Genomic DNA, 18,261 nt, shown 5'->3' on the forward strand with positions numbered 1-18,261 from the left:
ACAACTGGGCTCGGGAGCTGAGTTCTGGCCGAGCAACTTTCAGAAAGCTTCTCCTGAAGACTCTTCAACATTGGGTCAGGCCAGTGTGGTGCCCGGCAGAGATTTCAGAGGACAATGGTGGCTTTTTGAAGAGGACTGATAGATCCTCAGGCTGGAAAGGCCCTGGCGCCAACAGGCTGTCCTCCCGCTATTCCTTGGGGACACCACCCTCTCCCTCGCCTCAGGGCCTCTGCACACTCTCCCCGTGTGTCAGACATGCTCGCCCTGCTTCTTCCACTCCGTATCCTCTACCTGTCCTCAGGTCTTTGGTTAGACGCAACTTCCTCTTGGACACTTTCTCCAATTCCCTAAAGTCAGTGTCAGAAGCCCTTTCTCTGTGTCCCCATTGGCTCTGAATTCCTCCATTGCTGTCTTTGTCCAGTCTGTTGTAACTGGGGCTCTATTCATCTGTATCTCTACTGGATTGTGTGTCCCCGGAAGAGCAGGGGCCAAGTGATTCTTATAATCTGGCCTATTTCCAACAGTGTCGGGAAAACAGAGCATGACGAGACAAAATAAATGAATAACTGGCTGGTTCAATGCAGGCATTACTGGCATTTTCGACTTGATGATTCTCTGCGATGGCAGACTGTCCTGCACATTGTAGGGCATTCAGCAGCATCCCTGGCTTCTCCTCACCAGATGCCAGTGGCACCCCCACCCAGCTGTGACAACTAAAAACATCTCCAGACACTGCCCAGTGACACTGGCAGGCAAAATCACCCTGGTAGAAAACCACTGCTTTGATGGATGAATGCTGACCTTGGAGTCACCTTGCCCATCTTGCATCTGTCAGGGGGTAAGAATACAGTTTATCAGTTCATGCTGATGGGGTGCTCAGTGTATGCTCCTGAAACGGGTGGCTGACCTCTTATGGGTCCTCAGAAGAGGGGAAAAAATTCCACTACGTGTTTGCAAAGGAGTGGTAAGTCCTTTAATGACCTATTACAATGTGAGGACACGAGAGGGAGCTCTGACCGCCGAGGAGAACGAGACTCTTCTGGGAAGGGAGACCGATGCTCTTCTTCAGTGAGGAGCTCTGGCTCAGACGCTTGGTTACGCCATCGGGTTAGGACAACTGAACCAGGATCTTGGACTTAGATTTTTAGCTACTGATCTACTGTGAAAGATCCCTGTGTGTGTGGTTTCCCTCTCAGAAATGTAGATAAGAGGGGGAAAACAATTAAAAACCCACTTGTGCTCCATAAATAAGTCATAAGCAATAGGAACAGGGTCGTCCCAGCTTCCATGGCAGTGGCTCTGGTGGCAGCAGGGACTGAGGAGTTGACACGGTGGCTCTGGGCTCTCCCCAGATCATCAACACACCAACTGTCGGACTTGAAGTTCATCCTTTGCCTCCAACCTGAGTCTACAGTCCTGGAACCGGGGAAATTATATCACATTTTTGTGATACGACTTTGTGTGTGTGTGCACACGCGCGTGTATGTGTGAGAGAGTGAGTCCACAGCTTTCATCTTATTCTCAAAGGAGTCTAAACCCTCCAGATGTTAAGAGCCGTCAGTCCGCTCTCCTCACTGTGGAGATGGAGAACCTGAAGCTCAGAGGTTAAGAGGCTCCTTCACGTCTCTGCGGCCGTCACGTGGCAGAGCAGGACACACACTCCGCAGCTCCCTCTGCCTTCAGGCCCAGTAGGGTGGTGCTGTGATGGGGGCCCGGCCTGTGGGCCAGTGAGGTCTGGTCTGAGGCCACTGAGGCTGGCTTAGAGGGGTAGGAGGGTGCTTTGCCAGTAGGGTTACCAGATAAAATATGAGATGCCTAGTTAAATCTGAATCTCAGATAAATGAATACTTTTACAGTATAAGTACATCCCACAAGTTACATGGGAAATACTTACACTCAAAATACATTCAGTTTACCTGCGATTCAAATCTAACTGAACATCCTGAATGTTTTGGGTTTTTGTTGTTTTTTTTGCTCAACCTGGCAACTCCATCTGCCAGGGACAGCCTGGCAGGCTTTGGCTTGGGAAGCAAACACTGACGCACCAGCCAATGGATGTTAATGACTCACCGTTTGACACTCGGACTACCTCTGGCCCTGCCTCGGACGAAGACCAGAGTCCTGGGCCCGTGTGAGATGACCAGCTGATAAGGCCTGCTTGGTTCTTTGTGACTTCAGAAGGCCTGGAGTCCTCGAACACTACAGATATCCTATGTGCACGTGGCTTCTTAGAAGATAACATTTCACAGGTCCGTGAAGAGTAAAGATCAAATTTATTTAATACAAAACCTTGCAGCTGTGTCACTGAGGTGGTTGGGGGAACCGGGTTCAGTTAGGTCTGCTCCCTAGTGAAATCCCACCGCAGAATGGCCGCAGCTACTCACCCACCCACTCAAGGCACCTTCAGTCTCTCTCTTAGACCAAGAGACCATAAGTCTCTATCTTAAGACCTCAGGAGACTATTTCTTTAGCAAGGAATAAATAAAAAAAATTAGTAAGAAAAATATGCATTTCGTTTTTCTATTAGAAACAATATCTGCTGTAGGCCAACACCCTCTGTCTTGCACCTTCAGCATAGTAGAGGAAAAGAAAGAAAAGGTATAGAAAATCAGCTTAAGAACATCTGTGCTCTGTCCAATGTCATTTTCTATTTTGTGCATTGCCCAGAATGGACCTTAGCTTTATGCTGGCATCTCAAACAGTCGCTCCCAGGCAGCTCTGGTTTTGCATTTGTGGCAGGCGAGGTCACGGAGGGAACAGGGTGCAGCTGCTGGCCGGTGCTGTGTACCTTCCAAGGAACAAGGACTACCCAGAACCACAGGCCTTTGAAGCACCAAAGGCAAAGAGAAAAACTAGCCCCTAAGCCAGGCCATTCGCTGGAAGTGATCGACTACAAAACAAAAATGGTTTGTGGGTGTGAAGATACTGGGAAAAGTTCTTTATCTCTCTACAAGATAAAATATTCAAGTTTCAAAATATCCCAATGGCCTCTTTACCCTGAACCCCCTTCTGCAGCTCTCCACTCCTGAGGATGCTCCAGCTTGGTGAGGGGGGGCCAGGTGGGAATTCACCAGCCCCTCCGGATCTCTCCACGCCCCACAGAAAGGTTGGAAGATGGCTGGAGAACAGGTGACTCGGCCTGGGGCTGCTGCGTTCGGAGGGAGCAGGGCGGGTTCATAAATATATGCACAGAGCTCTTGGAATACAGGGATCGTCTGCTCGTCTGGGAACGTGGATGTCCCCCCGGGGGGAGCGTCTGCTCCCGTGGCCTTAAGTTCCATCAAGGGAGCCTTCTGTTCTCTGTAGAGACAAGAGAGAAGACAAGCTACGGTCATGCCCTTCAGGACGGAAGATGGGCCTGGTGGAAAGACACGCAGGACTGCAGACAGCCCTTCACAAAGGAACTCCAAAGCAGTGCGGTCTTCGGCGGGGACCTCCACCGTGTGGGGCCGGCTCCGGGCCACACTCGCTCTTCCCTTCCGCCCGTGCCAACTCGGCAGGGCTGCAGCCTCGGCTCCCTGGAGACACTGCACGTAGGCACACCCACCGCCTCCATCAAGCACCCGCTGCACACCCTCGGCTGTGTCCAGCGGGGGCTGCCCTTACCCGCAGAGCAAGACTAGGAAAGTTAAGGGAGACCTGGCTTCTTGCGCCAGCTCTGCCTCTCACGTGAGATGAACCTTCTCTAGGTCCGTTTCATTGCAAAGTCGACACGGATAAACGCTGAAGACATTACACTACTAAGGGAAAGCAGCCAGAGACAAAAGGAACAAATACTGTTATGACTGCACTTACATGAGGGACCCATAGCAGTCACACTGATAGAGATGGAAAGAAAAACTCTGGTTTCCAGGGCAAATGGGGAGTTACTGTTGAATAGGTAGACTCTTGGTTTGGAATGATGAAAAAGTTCTGTGGCTGGATGGTGGTGGCGTCTGCACAGCAACGTGAATGTACCTCATGTCACTGAACTGGACACTTAAAAATGGTTAAAGCGGTCAATTTTGTTGTGTATGTTTTGCACAATAAACTTAAAAAGAAAAGAAGATTCCACCTGCCATACTGTCGTGTTCTCTAACTGCTTTGTATGGTACTTTTGACACTTACACATCCACCAGGGACTGGACCCCCCTCTGACCCAAGCACTGTTACCCATACTGTGGACGCACGAATTGTATATCCCATCCGCCACTGCCAAATGGTACGACCACATGGAAGAAGTCCTAACAATCTGCAGGAGTTCACCGGGGACTCACAGAAGGTGTCATGGAGCCAGCCTCCAAGGTGGGGCAGACTTAGACAAATGGATGTAGCAAGGGGGCCCTGGAGGCGGGGGTGGAGGTCAAGTCCCTGTTTTGTTCTGGCCCTGCCACGTCTGAGGAGCCTCTCAGAACAGGATGCAGCGCCAAAGGGCTCCAGCTGGCAAGCCCAGGCTCTGTCTCCTCCTTTGCCAGCAGAGACCCTGGCAAGCCGGCCAAGACAGCAGTGTTGGCCCCAGGGGCCTGGAGGTCTGCCAGCCCTGGCAGCTCCCTTCACTTCATTTCTTCCGCTTTGCCCAGAGGGGTGACCCTGGTGTCCAGCCTTCCTGCAGGCCCCAGACCAAGTCCCTCCCTAGACGCCTCTGTTCTCCTTCGCCAGGCGAGGCGAGGACTGCGGATGGAAAGGGCTGGGCCACCATCAACCGGACCTTGAAGTAAAGATTAACATGCTCACATCCAAGACCTGTCCTTCCCGGTACTTCAGTCAGAGGCCAGCTGTCAGCCACCCAAGTACGGCCATAAAATCGCCGCACTTCTGCCCAGAACATGGTGTGAACGCTCTCAAAGGTCATTTTGCTTCCAACACCCCTGGGATTTCTACTTCCTGCTTCTAGAATGTGCCCCTTAGAGAGCACTTCCAATAAACCAAGTCTGTGCTAGATCCTCATTTAATCCTTGCAACAACCAGGGGTGGGGGTGGTTATTTCCTCCAATTTACAGATGAAGAAACCAAGGCCTCAAGAGATTAAGAAATCTGCCCAAAGTGACATGGCTAGTGAACAGCTCATCAGGAAAAGGTTAGGTCAGGGGACGGGGGTGAGGCAGGGGGTCTCTGGTTCCTAAGTCAGAGCCTGGCTTTGGTTGAATCCTGTGAAGAGGCATTTCAGGGCTAAGTGATGTAAATCCCCATCCATACCTCATACCGCCAGAGTCATGAAAAGGACTTTAAAGGATAACCAAGCCGCATTTATATGGTAGTTTGCAAAACACTCTGCACACGTTTCTCATTTTACCCGTAAGACCCTTCTCATGGGTGGCTGGCAGTGTTTTTTGTTGGTCTCACCATCAATGTTTTACAGATTGGGAGGCTTAGGTTGAGGGGGACAGGATCACCCCAAAGACGGCTGGAGAGCTGCGCTCATAGTCCAGTTCCCACCTCGGCCCAGGGGCCAGCTGGCTCCCCGGAGGGAAGGAGGTCAGTTGTGACTGGGAGCCGCCTTTTTGCTATAAGAAGGCAAGGCTGTCTGCAAGATCCCTGAGCCCCAGGAAGGTCCAGATTCACCCCTTTAAGTACAAGGTGTTCTCTTTCACGTTATCTGTCTGCCTGGGCCACAAACACAATTTATAAACAAGGCAAAAATGGCAGAGGAAAAATGAAGTCAGAATGTGCCATTGAAGCAAGTCAAACAATACTAAATTAGTATTTGGCTAAGTGGCTATCTCATTGTTAAGATATTTCCTCCAATGTGTTTTCAGAAGCAACGGCCATTAAACAACTGGGAATGATCGCCAGGTTTGATTTCAGGAAGGAAATCCCCTCCCATTTCCCTGCTGGGCAATTCAATTAATTTTCTCCTGACCCTCACCAGCTGATTATTAGCAAAACTATACCTGCTGCTTTTATAAACAAAATGCATTCCCTTAAAGATTCAAAATCTCTCTCCCAATGCCTGGGCACCCCAGAGCTCCGCCAAAAGGCTTTATTATTTGGGTGGGCAGGCCTGGTGGCCGGTGAGCTCTCAGGGGCATCCTGGGAGCAGACTTCTGGACCCACGGGCCAACTTCTGGGGAAAAGGAAATTTCTATCTGTCCTGGAGCTCAGGGCCTTTGTCCAGAGAGACCGCTTGGATTGAAGACAAAGTAAATAAGTTGGTCCCGCGGGTCCCGCAGACCTGCCTTGGGTGGACACATTTCTGTTTATTGTAGCAGGAGAGCATCGCTTTATCTGGGTGGCACACTGCCTGCGGAGCAAAGTTCTTACTTTCCACTCTCTAAGGCCATGACGGCTGGAACAGTGATGTCACTTCTTCAAGGGAGTCTTGTGTCGGGGCCGGACCAGAGAGTCTGGGAACCTACGTTCTAGTCCAGCTCTGCTATGACCTAGCTGGGTGACCCTGGCCAGGCTGTTCAGCCCATTCAGTCTTCAGTTTTCTCACCTATAAGTTGGGCCCCCTGTCCTTCCAATGCAAGTCTCTGGTTTCAGGAGTCTGGGTGGGTTCGGGCTAGAAAAAGACATTCATTTCATTCCGCTTTTCCTCAAATTGATAGCTTTCCTCCATAAAAAGAATGTCAGTGGTTTCCTGCCCGTCAAAGGCATAATGAGTTCCCTATTTTATAAGAATTCAGACTCCAGCAAAACAAAGGAAGCCAGGGGGCCCGTTGGAAGGGCTACCAGCAATTTCGCAGAGAGTTCTTCCCAGATCTTAAAGAAGCAGTTCCTCATTTCTCAAGGTACTGGCTGCCCAGTTCGTTAATCCCTGCACTGCTGAGTAATTCATACAGAGGTTGGGAGCGGGAAGACGGGAGGAGACAGCTCTTGGCAAAATTTGAACTTGGACCTCTACATTTTTAAAAAACATAACCCGCTGCCAAGTAGCAGCTTCCTAAATCCCCAATTTCCTACAGAGCGAAACCTCGTAAAGAGGTGTTGGAGTCCTTTGCATGCAAGCCCTAACTGACCTCTTCCTAGCACTTGCCACCCACGCCCTTTCTCCTCCTGTTCTGAGCTGCTTGGCCTGCTGTAGTCAGACTCATTCCTCATGGCCCATCCCAGCGACCCCTTCCTTGGAGGAGACCACTAACCAGGCCAGCCTCTCTTCCGCCTTTCCATAGTGTCTTGTGAGTTATGACTGGTTTGCTTTCTCAGCAGTGTTAACCTATCTAATTCCCTCATTGGGTCAAGGACCTTGACAGCAGAGAGCCTGGTGTACTGGGGTGACTGGCAGAGGCTCTCAGAGTTCAAAGTTTAAGTGAGCTGTTGGACCCTCGCCTCCTCAAGCATACTCCCCCCACCCCAGGATGCCTCGCTTCCAAAGCCTGAACGTGGACTAGGGGAAAATGTGCACTTCACTTGTGGGGAGCTAAGGGCCCTAGATTCCCAGTCCTGTTGGGGTGGTGATGGTGGGGGGGGGATGTCTCCCTTCTTAGGAGGGCTGAGAAGTAATGATGGAGCAGTGGGAGAGAATATTTGAAATCACAACAGGCCCAGAACACAGGGCCAGGCTGACAACCAAGCCTTCACTGTCCCAGGCTAGTTCTGAGTTGCCAGGGGCTCCTGGTCTAAAACAGATGAGGCCGGTGTAGGGGTGTAATTAGTGGGAATGCAGAATCTGGGTGAGTCTGGAAATATTACACTGTTCAGTGGGCTATTTAAAAAAATATTTATGAAATGTGTACTTACAGAATATCTGTTTTCCATGAAATCTGCAAAACAAAGGATAACGTGGAAGTGAGAGGGATGCAGAGAGGGCCTTAGGCTCCCTCCCTCCCACAACATCTCAGGAACTCCGAGGGTAGAATAGGGGTGCAGAAGGAGATCCTGGAGCCACAGGCTTACTGGGTACTCAGCTGGATGGCTCCTTTGCCCACAGACAGCTTCCTCTGGACCCTGTTGCCCCATGTGACAAGCATATAAAATCCTTGGCAGCTCAGTGGACATTTAAAACAGTTTAAAGATATTTTTTTAAAGTAATCTCTACACCCATGGTGGGGCTTGAACATGACCCTGAGATTAAGAGTCAGAGAGCCTCTATTGAGCCAGCCAGGTGCCCCTTAAATAGTTAAAAAAAAAATTAATACTGCATGTTATTTCAGGAAAAAAAACTGAAAACTACGGAGGAGTAGAAAGTAGCAGATAAACGTGATCTCTGGTTCCACTCTTCAAACCCTGTTGACGCTTTTGTCTTCCAGTGATTTTCTCCTCTCAGGAGGCTTTTTTCTTGAGTTCTGATATACAATATAGGCCATTTTATAGCCTATCCTTTTTACACAACACGATTTTATAAACATTTTCTAGCACCTTCTTAAACATAATTGGTAGTAGCTGTGTAATTATCATTAAATAGATGTGCAATTGTTTACTTATCCAGTTCCTTACTTTAAAAATTTAGGTTCTTTCCAAGTTTTTGCTATTTTCAATAGTGCTGCCATATCCTCTCTGGGAATAAAGCTATTTCCATATTTCCTACTAGTTGTCCATTCCCAGGAGTGGGATCAAGGGAGCAGAAGGTATAAACGTTGCCTCCTGCTCTTGGGATATATGGCCCAAGAGCCCAAGGCTGCCTGGAATGGCAGGGCCTCCCCTTCCCCTGGAGAGCCTCATCTCAATACTGTCTTCTTGCCAGAGTGCCAGGGGTCTGGCTGCAGTGAGGAAGATGGGCCTGGCCAAATGTCAGGAAGATGAGAGTGAGGTGAAGAAAGGCCAACGAGATCAGGAGACATTGTGCTAAGGGTGAGCCACCCCCGCCTGTGTTAGTTAGAGATGGTTTTCACTACCACAGGCAAGAGAGGGCTGTGGTTTGCCCCTTTGGAAAGGACCAGGCCCCCACTAAGAGCAGTTTCTAAATAGGCAGGAGTCCACATGGTTGAGGCTGATCCCCAAACAGCCCCTTATGGACACAGACCTGAAGACAGAGGAAGCATGGGGACTTCTGGTCTGGGGAAGGGAGGAGATGTGGGTATGGGGGATGCTTGCCATTCTTGCAGGTGGTGGAGGTAATGGCAGGAGGGCCATCACCCATCCCCTCCGAGTCCTCAGTGTTACTACAGGGTTGTGCTCCAAGGGGCCTCAGTTTCTGCTCAGCTGCCCGACCTCAAACCCAGTCCCTTCTGAGTTTGGGGAAGTCTCAGGGCCCACCTGTCACAACGGGAGTCACAACCCTTCTGTTTCTTTCTCTAATTTAAAAATATCCTGTTTCCAAAAGTCCACTTCCCCCTCAAACCCTGTCTTATCACAGCTCTATTGTGCGTCCCCATGAGAGGGAACAGGGCCAGAAGTTCCTAAGGGGCCCCCTTCTGTCCTGGCTGGGCCAGAGGCAGACGTCAACGGCCAAATGGATGAATCAGCCTGACCGCGAAGTCAAGCCATTGTGTAAACTTCCATGCATTGAGTGAGGCCTGGGCAGCACTCCCACCTCCAACCCAAACCTGACCTGGAAGGACCCGAAGGACCCCATGCTTCCCACTCCCCCAAAGCCCCAGGGGCTCTGCAATCAACGCAAGAAAGAAAGAGCCTTAAGCTGTGTTTCCTAAAGCAATACGAATATAAAATACCAAAACCTTGAATATGCTGGTAAATACTGACGGAACCCTAGGTCTATGCACACTTGTAGTTTCCGGTTCTTTTTAGTCATAGAGCAATCACCACAAAAATAAAACCTCGTGGGGGCCCCTGGGTGGCTCAGTCTATTAAGCTAAGTGTCTGCCTTCAGCTCAGGTTGAGATCCAGGCGCCCCTGGGCTGGATCATTGTGTGCCGTGGGGGCTGTGCCGTAGGTTGTAGGATGTTTAGCGGTATTTCTGGCCTCCACACGTTAGATGTTACAGTATACCCCCCACTCCCTGGCCAAGTCATGACAACCAAAAATGTCTCCTGTCTTGAGAACCAGTGCTCCAAGCTGCGGATGTCATCCCAGACCCGAGTTCTTTCCTAGGGAAGAACTTGACTGTGCTGCTGATTTTAGGAAACCACTTGGCTCTTCTGCCAAGTGGTAAATATACGTTATAAATATATATAAATATAATATACATTAATAGGCTTTGCTTTGGATGAGCTGCAAGCCATTTTATGAAGTGCCTTTAGAATGAGCTGGAGCACTAGAAAATGTCAAGCACCGAATCAGAGTAAAGAGACAAACTTTCCTGGTGAGGCAGAAACTGCAGTTCACACCAGGCTCAGCCAGGCTGAGAGTGAAGTTGTGGGGAAAGCCAGAGGGAGTCATCCCTTAATGGAGAGGCTCCTGCCCAGCTAGAATGTCTCCCTTTTAGTTCTTCTCACTAGGAGAGCAAGGGGAAGAAAAGAAACTCAAAACTTTCCCTGGATTAGTCAGAGAAGGAGGAAGTTGATGACAGGTGAAAAGAAAGATTTTGGGGGGTGTGGTATTTGGGGGAAGGGTGGGGGGCTTTTGATGCTAGGTCACCCTTGCACCTCACAGCACCAAAGTTATGAACGAGCCCCCCGCCGGGGGGACACCACCATCGAAATCGAGAGAACTCAAATGTGTGACAATTATCCTGCGTCAAGTCCAAGGTTATAGGGGATGGGAGTAAAATTTGGTTCCAGTTAACTGTTAACGGAGAAAGGTACCAAACTGTAACCTGTATGACTTTCTTTAAACACTCACTCCTTCGGACTACGTACATTACCGCTTAACAAGAGACATAAAGACAGACTTAACAAGAGACATAAAGACATAAAGACAGACTTCGTTCCCGTTTCCGGAAAGCCAGATCAGAAGCCATAACCAGAGCCATCATTGCTGACTGGGATTTGCAACCTGACAAATCATTAGGCAAATCATTGAAAAATGAATAAGTACTTTAAAAAAACCTTAAGTGCTAACCTTGCAGATCTAAATTATGAGAAGTTATCTGCATGGTCTCCATTACCTAAGCCAGCTGATTTTGCATAGATGTAAAAGCTCTTTCTCAACCCTGTTCTGGCTGTTTTCCAAGGCTTGCTTTCCCTTCTCCTTAGGCTTCTCTCAGTTTGGTCTCTCAGAAATAAATTTCCTAGTACTGAGGACCCCTCTCCTTCTTTCCCTAACGTGTTATCATGAATCACCAAACAGTTGGAAAGGGGAAAAGCTGAAGGATCAGGGGTTTCCTTGCCCCAACTGAGTTAATGGTAGGGACAAGATGTCCCCAGCAGGGGACACTGAGTTGGAAGAGATGCCCCCTCCTATGAATTTTATTGAACCCACCTGCCCACCACAGCGCTTACCCCACCCCCACGCACACACACTCCTGAGAACACTGAGTGTTCCGTAGCCGTTCCACATCGGGGAGGGGCATTTGTTGAAAATTAATGAGAAAACTAATACCCGAGGAAGAACTGAGGGGCGGGAGCCAAGTCATATAACTGGATAAGCGCAGGGCTGAGACCCAACCCCCGGCCTCTATCTCCCACTTAGGGTGTTCCCTTCAGGATTACAGTGCAGAGAACCATCCAGGTGGACTCCAGCCAACACAAACGTGGCAGAAGCACAGTAAGTTGGCCCCTGGGATCCATGACTTAATTCAGATTTGAAGGGAAAACTCAGGCTTAGAAGCAAACACCTATAGGGAGTCAAGGGTGAGTAAAGGATTAGGATTGGCTCCAAGGGACCTAGGAAGTAACTCTCAGAAGTTACTTAGAACCAACACGTACAGGGGAATGGTTCAGGACGGACCAAATGACACTACTTCCAACTGCCAGGATGGAGACTCTCTGAACATGCTAACTGGACGGTGCTTCAGACCATCCATTCAACCACCTCACTTGACGTAAATAAAAACGCCGGGCTTCACAGCTCAGACATTCACAGACATGCAAAGTAGAATGGCTGCGGCCAGCACCGGGGAGAGTCACGAGTTATTGTTTACTGGGTATGAAGTTTCACTTTGGGAAGATGGAAACTTTCTGGAGATGATGGTGATGATGGTTGTACAACTATGTGAATGTATTTAATGCCACCAAAATATACACTTAAAACTGATTAAAATGCCAAGTGTGATATATATATTTTGTCACAGTTAACACACACACACACACACACACACACACACACACACACACAGCTGAGCTTGGAGCCTAAAGCCAAGATTGCAGACCTGGCTCCTCCCCCGCCTACAGATGCCCGCAGCCCCTCAGCCCACAGCCCACAGCCCTCTCCTCAGGGTGCAGGGCGCTGGTCCCAGCCAGAGCTCCGCCCTGGGGCCGCTCCTTGGAGGCAGGCCTGCTCGATGCCCTTTAGCTTATCTAGACGAGCAGTTTTCCTTTGTATCGCTCAGGGGAAAAAAGGGGGTTTAAGAGCCGGAACTACGCCCTGTGAGCCATTTCCCAAAATAGCCAGCCCTGAAGGGCTGCCGCTGGTCCGAAGGTGGTGAGGACTGAAAAATTACGGCGGGGAAAATAAAACCCCAAGAAGGAAAGGTTAGAGAAGACTTAGCTCTGCACGCAGCCCGTTCACTGGCCTGTCCTGGGACCCACCCTCACCAGGGCCTTTATATTATTAGGTGTCACCCTCCCCTCCCCCTGCCCCCCCCCATGCCCCCACATACACGCCTGCACGCATGTACCCGTGTTGGAGGATTCCCTCTGCTGGTCAACCCTGAGTGATCCTCCCAAGACTGCCGAGGAGTAAGAAAGACCCTACCTCTTCAAACAAGAAGCAGAACATAACTGGAGTGGTATAATCAGAAGGGAACTCGGAAGCACCTAGAAGAGGCTTCTAAAAGTGTGGTCCCCAGACCAATAGCCGCGATATGTGAGAATTTGTGAGGAAGGCAAATTAGCCTCACTCCAGACCTACTGAGTCAGAAATTCAGGGGGTGGTGCCATACCACCTGTGTTTTAACAGACCTGGAGAACACTCCATCTAGATTTGGACCCATGCCCCTCCTTTCACAGAGGTGGTGACCAGGGTCCTAAGCGCTTCCACGACTCACCCAGGGTCACCCAGACCATACAGGCTGCTACTCTTAACAGAGGTGAATATTCTAATGAAACCGATGATAATGGGAAGCCCAACAGAGCGCTGGAAAATGTAGCAGCATGCCTTCCATGGGTTTGGCAGAGGAAACGTGAGGTGCACCCCTCTGCAGCCAGGCTCCCTGCCTCCGAATCCCTGCTCTGCCAACCACTGGCCTTGGGATCATGACTGGGACACGTTCTTTAACCCCCTAGGCCCATTTCCCCATGTGTAGAACAGGAACAGTAGCACAGCCTCTGTCAGCCCTGGGGTGGTTTTGAGGACCGAGCACAGCGGCATCTGACAGTTAAGAGGAAAGGACAGGGAAGAGAATTGACCAGAGGCCAGCAGCAAACCGCCCCCACCCCCCCGGGGAGCAGCAGCTGAGCAGGAAATGCTCCAAAACAGCAGCTCCTGAGGTTTCCTGGACGGAGCCTCTTCAGTGAGGGGCCAGCGCACTTCCAAGGCAGCATTGGCTGTGAGACCCAGGGCTCTCTCTACCCCCAAAACGCTGGGCAGGAGCCGGCTGCCAGGCCAGAGACCAGATTACAGAGGCACCCAAGCCCCAGCAGACTCCTGACGCCCAGGTGGGGCACAGGGAGTGCCCTGGGGTGGGGGGAGTCGGGACACGGCTCCAGGCTCTGCCTGGGCTCAAGTTTCTCTGGCATCTTTTGGCTAAAGGGCTTGGATGCTCACTGTAGGGTATGGGTACTACCAGGACCGGCGCTTGGGGGTAATTAGCACCATCTCCCCCCTTCCTCATTTAATCGCAGTGGAAGAAATTGGAGTCTCAGAGAGGTTAGTCATCTTGGTCAAAGTCACACAGCTGCCAAGTGGCAGCACTGGGACTGGGGCTCAGATGTCTGTCAGCAATAGGGCCCTTTACCACCCTGAAACCATAAAGGGTTGGGTCCTGCGGTCCATTCCCGCCTTAGGCCAGAGGGAGCAGTCGGGTCCCCAGAGCAGGGGACTGAGGACTCGGGCCTGGAGAACCAGCCCAGGGCCCCCGAGGGAACCCATCAGAACGGCTGCCCTAAAGCAGGTGTAGGAAATCACAATATGCCACCTCCATACATGCCACGTTGGCATAGGGTTATTTCAAGCTGGGGGCAAATGACAGTCAACAGATGCAGAAAGCAGCCTTCTGGAGCTTCCCTTATGTGACCAGCAGCAGACACTCCTGAGTAATGAGGACACCCATAAATCCCCTCTTGTGGGGAAGTTTCTGGTTGCAAAGACGACAAAGTCAGGGCTGGGATGGACCTACATAAACAAACCTGACTCCATTCGTTTCCTCCATGTATTTACCTTCCCACTTTGTCACCTCTCTACAAATATTATTCTCAGTTAACTTGGAAATAAGCCCCCACTTCTAACCACTCTGCAGTTTCTCATCACTTTCTTTTTCTCCTGTTAATCTGTCTTTTGTCAGTCTAATTTGCGGGGCACCTAACACAGACCCTTCAGGATGCACACTGGAAATGGCCTCTTCCAATTGTAAGAGCCTCCAGCAGCAGGCTCAGGCCACAGCAGACCCGGAGACTTCCTGTGGGTCTCCTGTGGGGGGATCCCTGTGGGGGAATCCCTGCGGGCCCCACACATCACCAGCTTCCTTTCCCCAAAACCAAAGGCAGTGCAGTTCCATAAGCCATGATCAGGAGTGTGGAGACCAGCTCCAGGGTGGGCCAGTTTGGGGACCTGCTTCCTGTGTGAACTTGGGCAAGTGTTTTCACCACTCTATGCCTCAGTATCCTCATCTGTAAAATGGGACTTATTGTGAGGATTCAAAGAGATACTGTAACATAGTAAGCACTCAAATCCGTTTGCATAACCAAAGTAACTAAAAGTGAACAATCTCGGGGACCTCAAGGAGAGCAGAAGGTGTGTTTTCACACAATTACCCAACAGGACGCAGCGTGGACCCTACTGGAGCTCTAGCTTTTTGTTACACTGTAAAGATAGAGAAGGTCTATCTATTTATTTCTCAATTTGCATTTTGCTAGCTCTGAACCTACTCAGAGTACAAAATGAGATACTGAAACCAAAAATTGCCCCAGGAGATGGTTTCTGAGAATCAGTGTCAAGTTCCACAAGGGGTTGAGCTTCTGCTCTACCCATGAAAATACCATTTATAAAAATATATTAACTAAGGGGAGATTCCTCTTTCAGATAAAAAGTGGGTTTCTTCCTATTAAGGCAGCGCTTCTCCAATGTTGGTAGTGTCACCAATATCTGGGAGCCTGCTAGAGGTCACATTCTGGTTCTCGTGGGTCTGGGCTGGTCGTGAGACCGCCATGGGCGCCAGTCTGTGGACCGCGCTCCAAGTAGCCAGGCTGTACTGAAGCTTCCCGGCCACTTGTAATGCTCCCCAGAGAATCCACTTAAATACAGTCTTGTTGTACAAAGCAAGATATCCACGTAGTGACTATTTCCCCCAGAATCATGCCTTTGGGTTGTGACTTATTTTCAGAATTTAGAAAGGAGTGTTTGTATTCCATTCATTTCCCCAGAATGGGATAGAATAATTATACAAAAAATGACAGTGCTGGGAGCTTCCCCAGTTCCATGTCTGGTTGGGCACTGTGCTCAGTCCTGGGGGAAGCTCTTCATGGGGAAGTGGTGGAGATGGGGACTGAACTGGGGTCCAGCATCAAAGAAAGGGAGAATCAAAGGAGCAGATCCATACCCCACCCCCAGGCAGCGTGGCCTCAGAAAGACCGAAGCTACCCAATGTCTTCAAAGCAAAGCATTGACTGTCTATGAACTCTGGGCGCCCACTGTGCACCAGGCCCCGTGCAGTGGGGGGGGAGAGGGAGCGCAGGTGAGGCGACCTGGCTGGCACCTGAGAACAGGTGGGGCCATGATGCTTCTCCTGAGGTCACGTGAGCACAGAGTGGTGCCAGGACACACTCCAGCCCAGCTGCCCATTAGCTGGGTACGAACATGTGAGGTTCTGTTTCCCTGGCATGCAGTAGGCACTTAATAAGCGTTCATGAACTAAATTACAACACACGTAACATGTGGCTACTTTTTAAGGGTGAGAGAAGAGAGGCCGTCAACAGCTTCAGTGTAAGGGGCAATACCCCTTTTTGTCTTCCTTTGCTCCTTCTTCTCCCTGCCCACTGCCGAGGCCCCATGGATGATTCAGGGGGAAGCATCCCCCAGGCTGGGGGAGTCAGGGGCCCTCACTCACCAGGGTTAGCCTTCCGGATTTCACTGTACACCGTCTCTGTGCCCTTGGTTTCCAGACCTGGAAAGTGACCAGGCACAGGTCAACAGCCGCCTCTGGGCACCAGGTCAGCCCACTGTTGAAGCAGGAGAATCTCCGAGGCTCCCTGCGTGCCCATTACCCCACCCCACGAGCGCCCATCTCCAGCAGGGCCTGGAGACCTTGCTGCCACTAAGCTCAAGCCATTTCCTGGCTTTAGAAGATCCTGGTCTAACTAGCATCACTCTCAGCCTGGCAGGATGCGGTCAACAGGCCATTATGAGGGCAGGTCCATCTGCTCCAGGGAAATCCTGGACCTGAGGGGCCACTGGTGGAGGGGTCCCCAGTATTGGCCTGCAGCCTCCAGCTTGGAGGCCCCATCCTTCCTTCCCTGCCAGGGTGTCCCCGTGTCCAGCTGCTCTGCTAGCCCCTCCCAGGGGGCAGGGCTGTGGCCTCCCAACCACCTGAGGCCTGCCTTAGAGCCTGTGCATCATTGTGACTTCAAGGATCAGCTGGGACTGAGAACCACTTAAAATCTCGACAGCTTGGCTAGTTGATTTCAAATACCAACACCAGGGCCCCATTCTGGTTCTGATTGGTCTGGGGTGGCCCTGGCACTGGGTTTTTTTAAGAGCTTCCAGGGGATTCTAATAGGCAGACAGGGTTGAGATCCTCTGGTCTGGACTCTTTCAGAACAGCAGACAGATGACCGACCAGGATATGGATGACGCCCAGAGGAGACTCAGGGATTGGGGGACAAACACCCATACGGGCATCTGTTTAAGTTGAAGTCTATGTACAGGCCACGTATACATACACGCACTTGTACACACACCATACTGTGTCTACACACATCGTACACATACATCCAATGCGTACACACACAACATGTCCATACATACACACCCACAAACCTCAGGAAACAGGGCCCAGCCACTTCCCCCGCCTCCTCTCACCTGCACAAAGAACCAGGAAGCCTCACTGTGGGAAGGTAGTTTTCCACACGTGGCCAACATTCTCCTTCTACAGATCCGGAAAGGAAGCCCCAGGCAGGGTAAGATGCTTCCTGCCACCATGCTCAGGACCGTGTGGGTGTTATTTTCCTTGGTGGCAGATGGCTGGGGCAAGTCCAAGGACTCTAACTGCATCAAGATACTCTTGACTCGCTAGGCTCCAGGGACGCGCCCTGACCCTGAACATACCCCTTCACTGCCCAGGTGGCCCTTTCTCTTTGCCCCATTCCCCCTCATCCTTCAAACAAAGCAGGACAAGCTTTGTTCCTACGCTTGGGTTCACACACCTACCTACTCCCTAACACACTCTCCCCTTCCCTGTGCCCAGGGCAGTTACGTAGGGCCCCTGTGCTCCCACAGCACCTTGGGGACACTTGCCCACGACCACACTGACATTATTTGTCCCCACGCCTGTCTCCCTGGTGGACCCGGAGCTCCTCCAGAGCAGCAGCTGAGGGCCCGTGCACGGCTCCCTGGAGGCAGCCATAGAGGTCGCATAGGACAGGGAAGGCACCAGTCAATGTCCTTGCAAGTGTCTCTAGCTCAGAGCCCCTGAGCTGCAGGAAGGCCTTGGCATAATCAGCCTGTTCCCTGAGGTTTTAAATCTTAGGATTAAAACCATGGTCATTCATTAGACACTGACTGGTGAATGGTGGTGGTTCCCAGGACCTGAACACCAGGAGGAAGCCTGGCGGGTGGTTCAGATACCCCAACAGGTTAACTTGGGACATCTGGGGTGGCCAGATGAACCTTGCAGAGGTTCATATGACTCCCCCAAGGTGCCAAACAGGAGTTGGTACTCACTGGAGTGACTGAGATACCAAGCATGCCTCTGCTGGGACACCTGCTTTTCTGTAAGAGGCCAGAAGAGAGGCCTACGCCACTCGCCATGCTCCCTGCACGGCACCAGATTTGGGGGCATACAGGGAGGCTCCAAGGATTCCTGCATCTCCTGGGGATCTACCATATCCCCAAGGGATTCTGCTCTGCGTTAGGCCTGGGCAAGTCACTCATTCAGGATGACCCTAACACCTGTGGTGTGCTAGGCACCGTGGAAGAGGAAGGGAGAAGGTGACTTGGACCTGGAGCTTTCGGGAGCTTCATGCTGTGGGG

At 51.0% G+C, this 18,261-nt stretch overlaps 1 protein-coding gene across 9 annotated transcripts in view; it reads right to left on the reverse strand.

Annotated features, from left to right (window-relative positions):
• Positions 1-948: 948 nt before the first annotated feature.
• PECAM1 (platelet and endothelial cell adhesion molecule 1) overlaps positions 949-18,261 on the reverse strand; it is a 69,903-nt gene continuing 52,590 nt past the window's right edge. For 6 of the 9 annotated variants that reach the window (XM_034641872.1, XM_019805171.2, XM_034641869.1 and 3 more), the window contains 3 exons: positions 16,121-16,177; positions 7,660-7,682; positions 949-3,300 (listed from right to left, as the gene is read on the reverse strand). In XM_034641872.1, coding sequence (XP_034497763.1) covers positions 3,271-3,300; positions 7,660-7,682; positions 16,121-16,177 — 110 coding nt within the window. In that variant the 3' untranslated portion in view covers positions 949-3,270. The remainder of the gene's footprint in view (positions 3,301-7,659; positions 7,683-16,120; positions 16,178-18,261) is intronic. The other 3 variants (XM_034641873.1, XM_034641874.1, XM_034641875.1) reach the window with 3 other exon arrangements.

This window comes from Ailuropoda melanoleuca, chromosome 13 (assembly GCF_002007445.2).
Source record: "Ailuropoda melanoleuca isolate Jingjing chromosome 13, ASM200744v2, whole genome shotgun sequence".
Classification (NCBI taxonomy): Eukaryota; Metazoa; Chordata; class Mammalia; order Carnivora; family Ursidae; genus Ailuropoda; species Ailuropoda melanoleuca.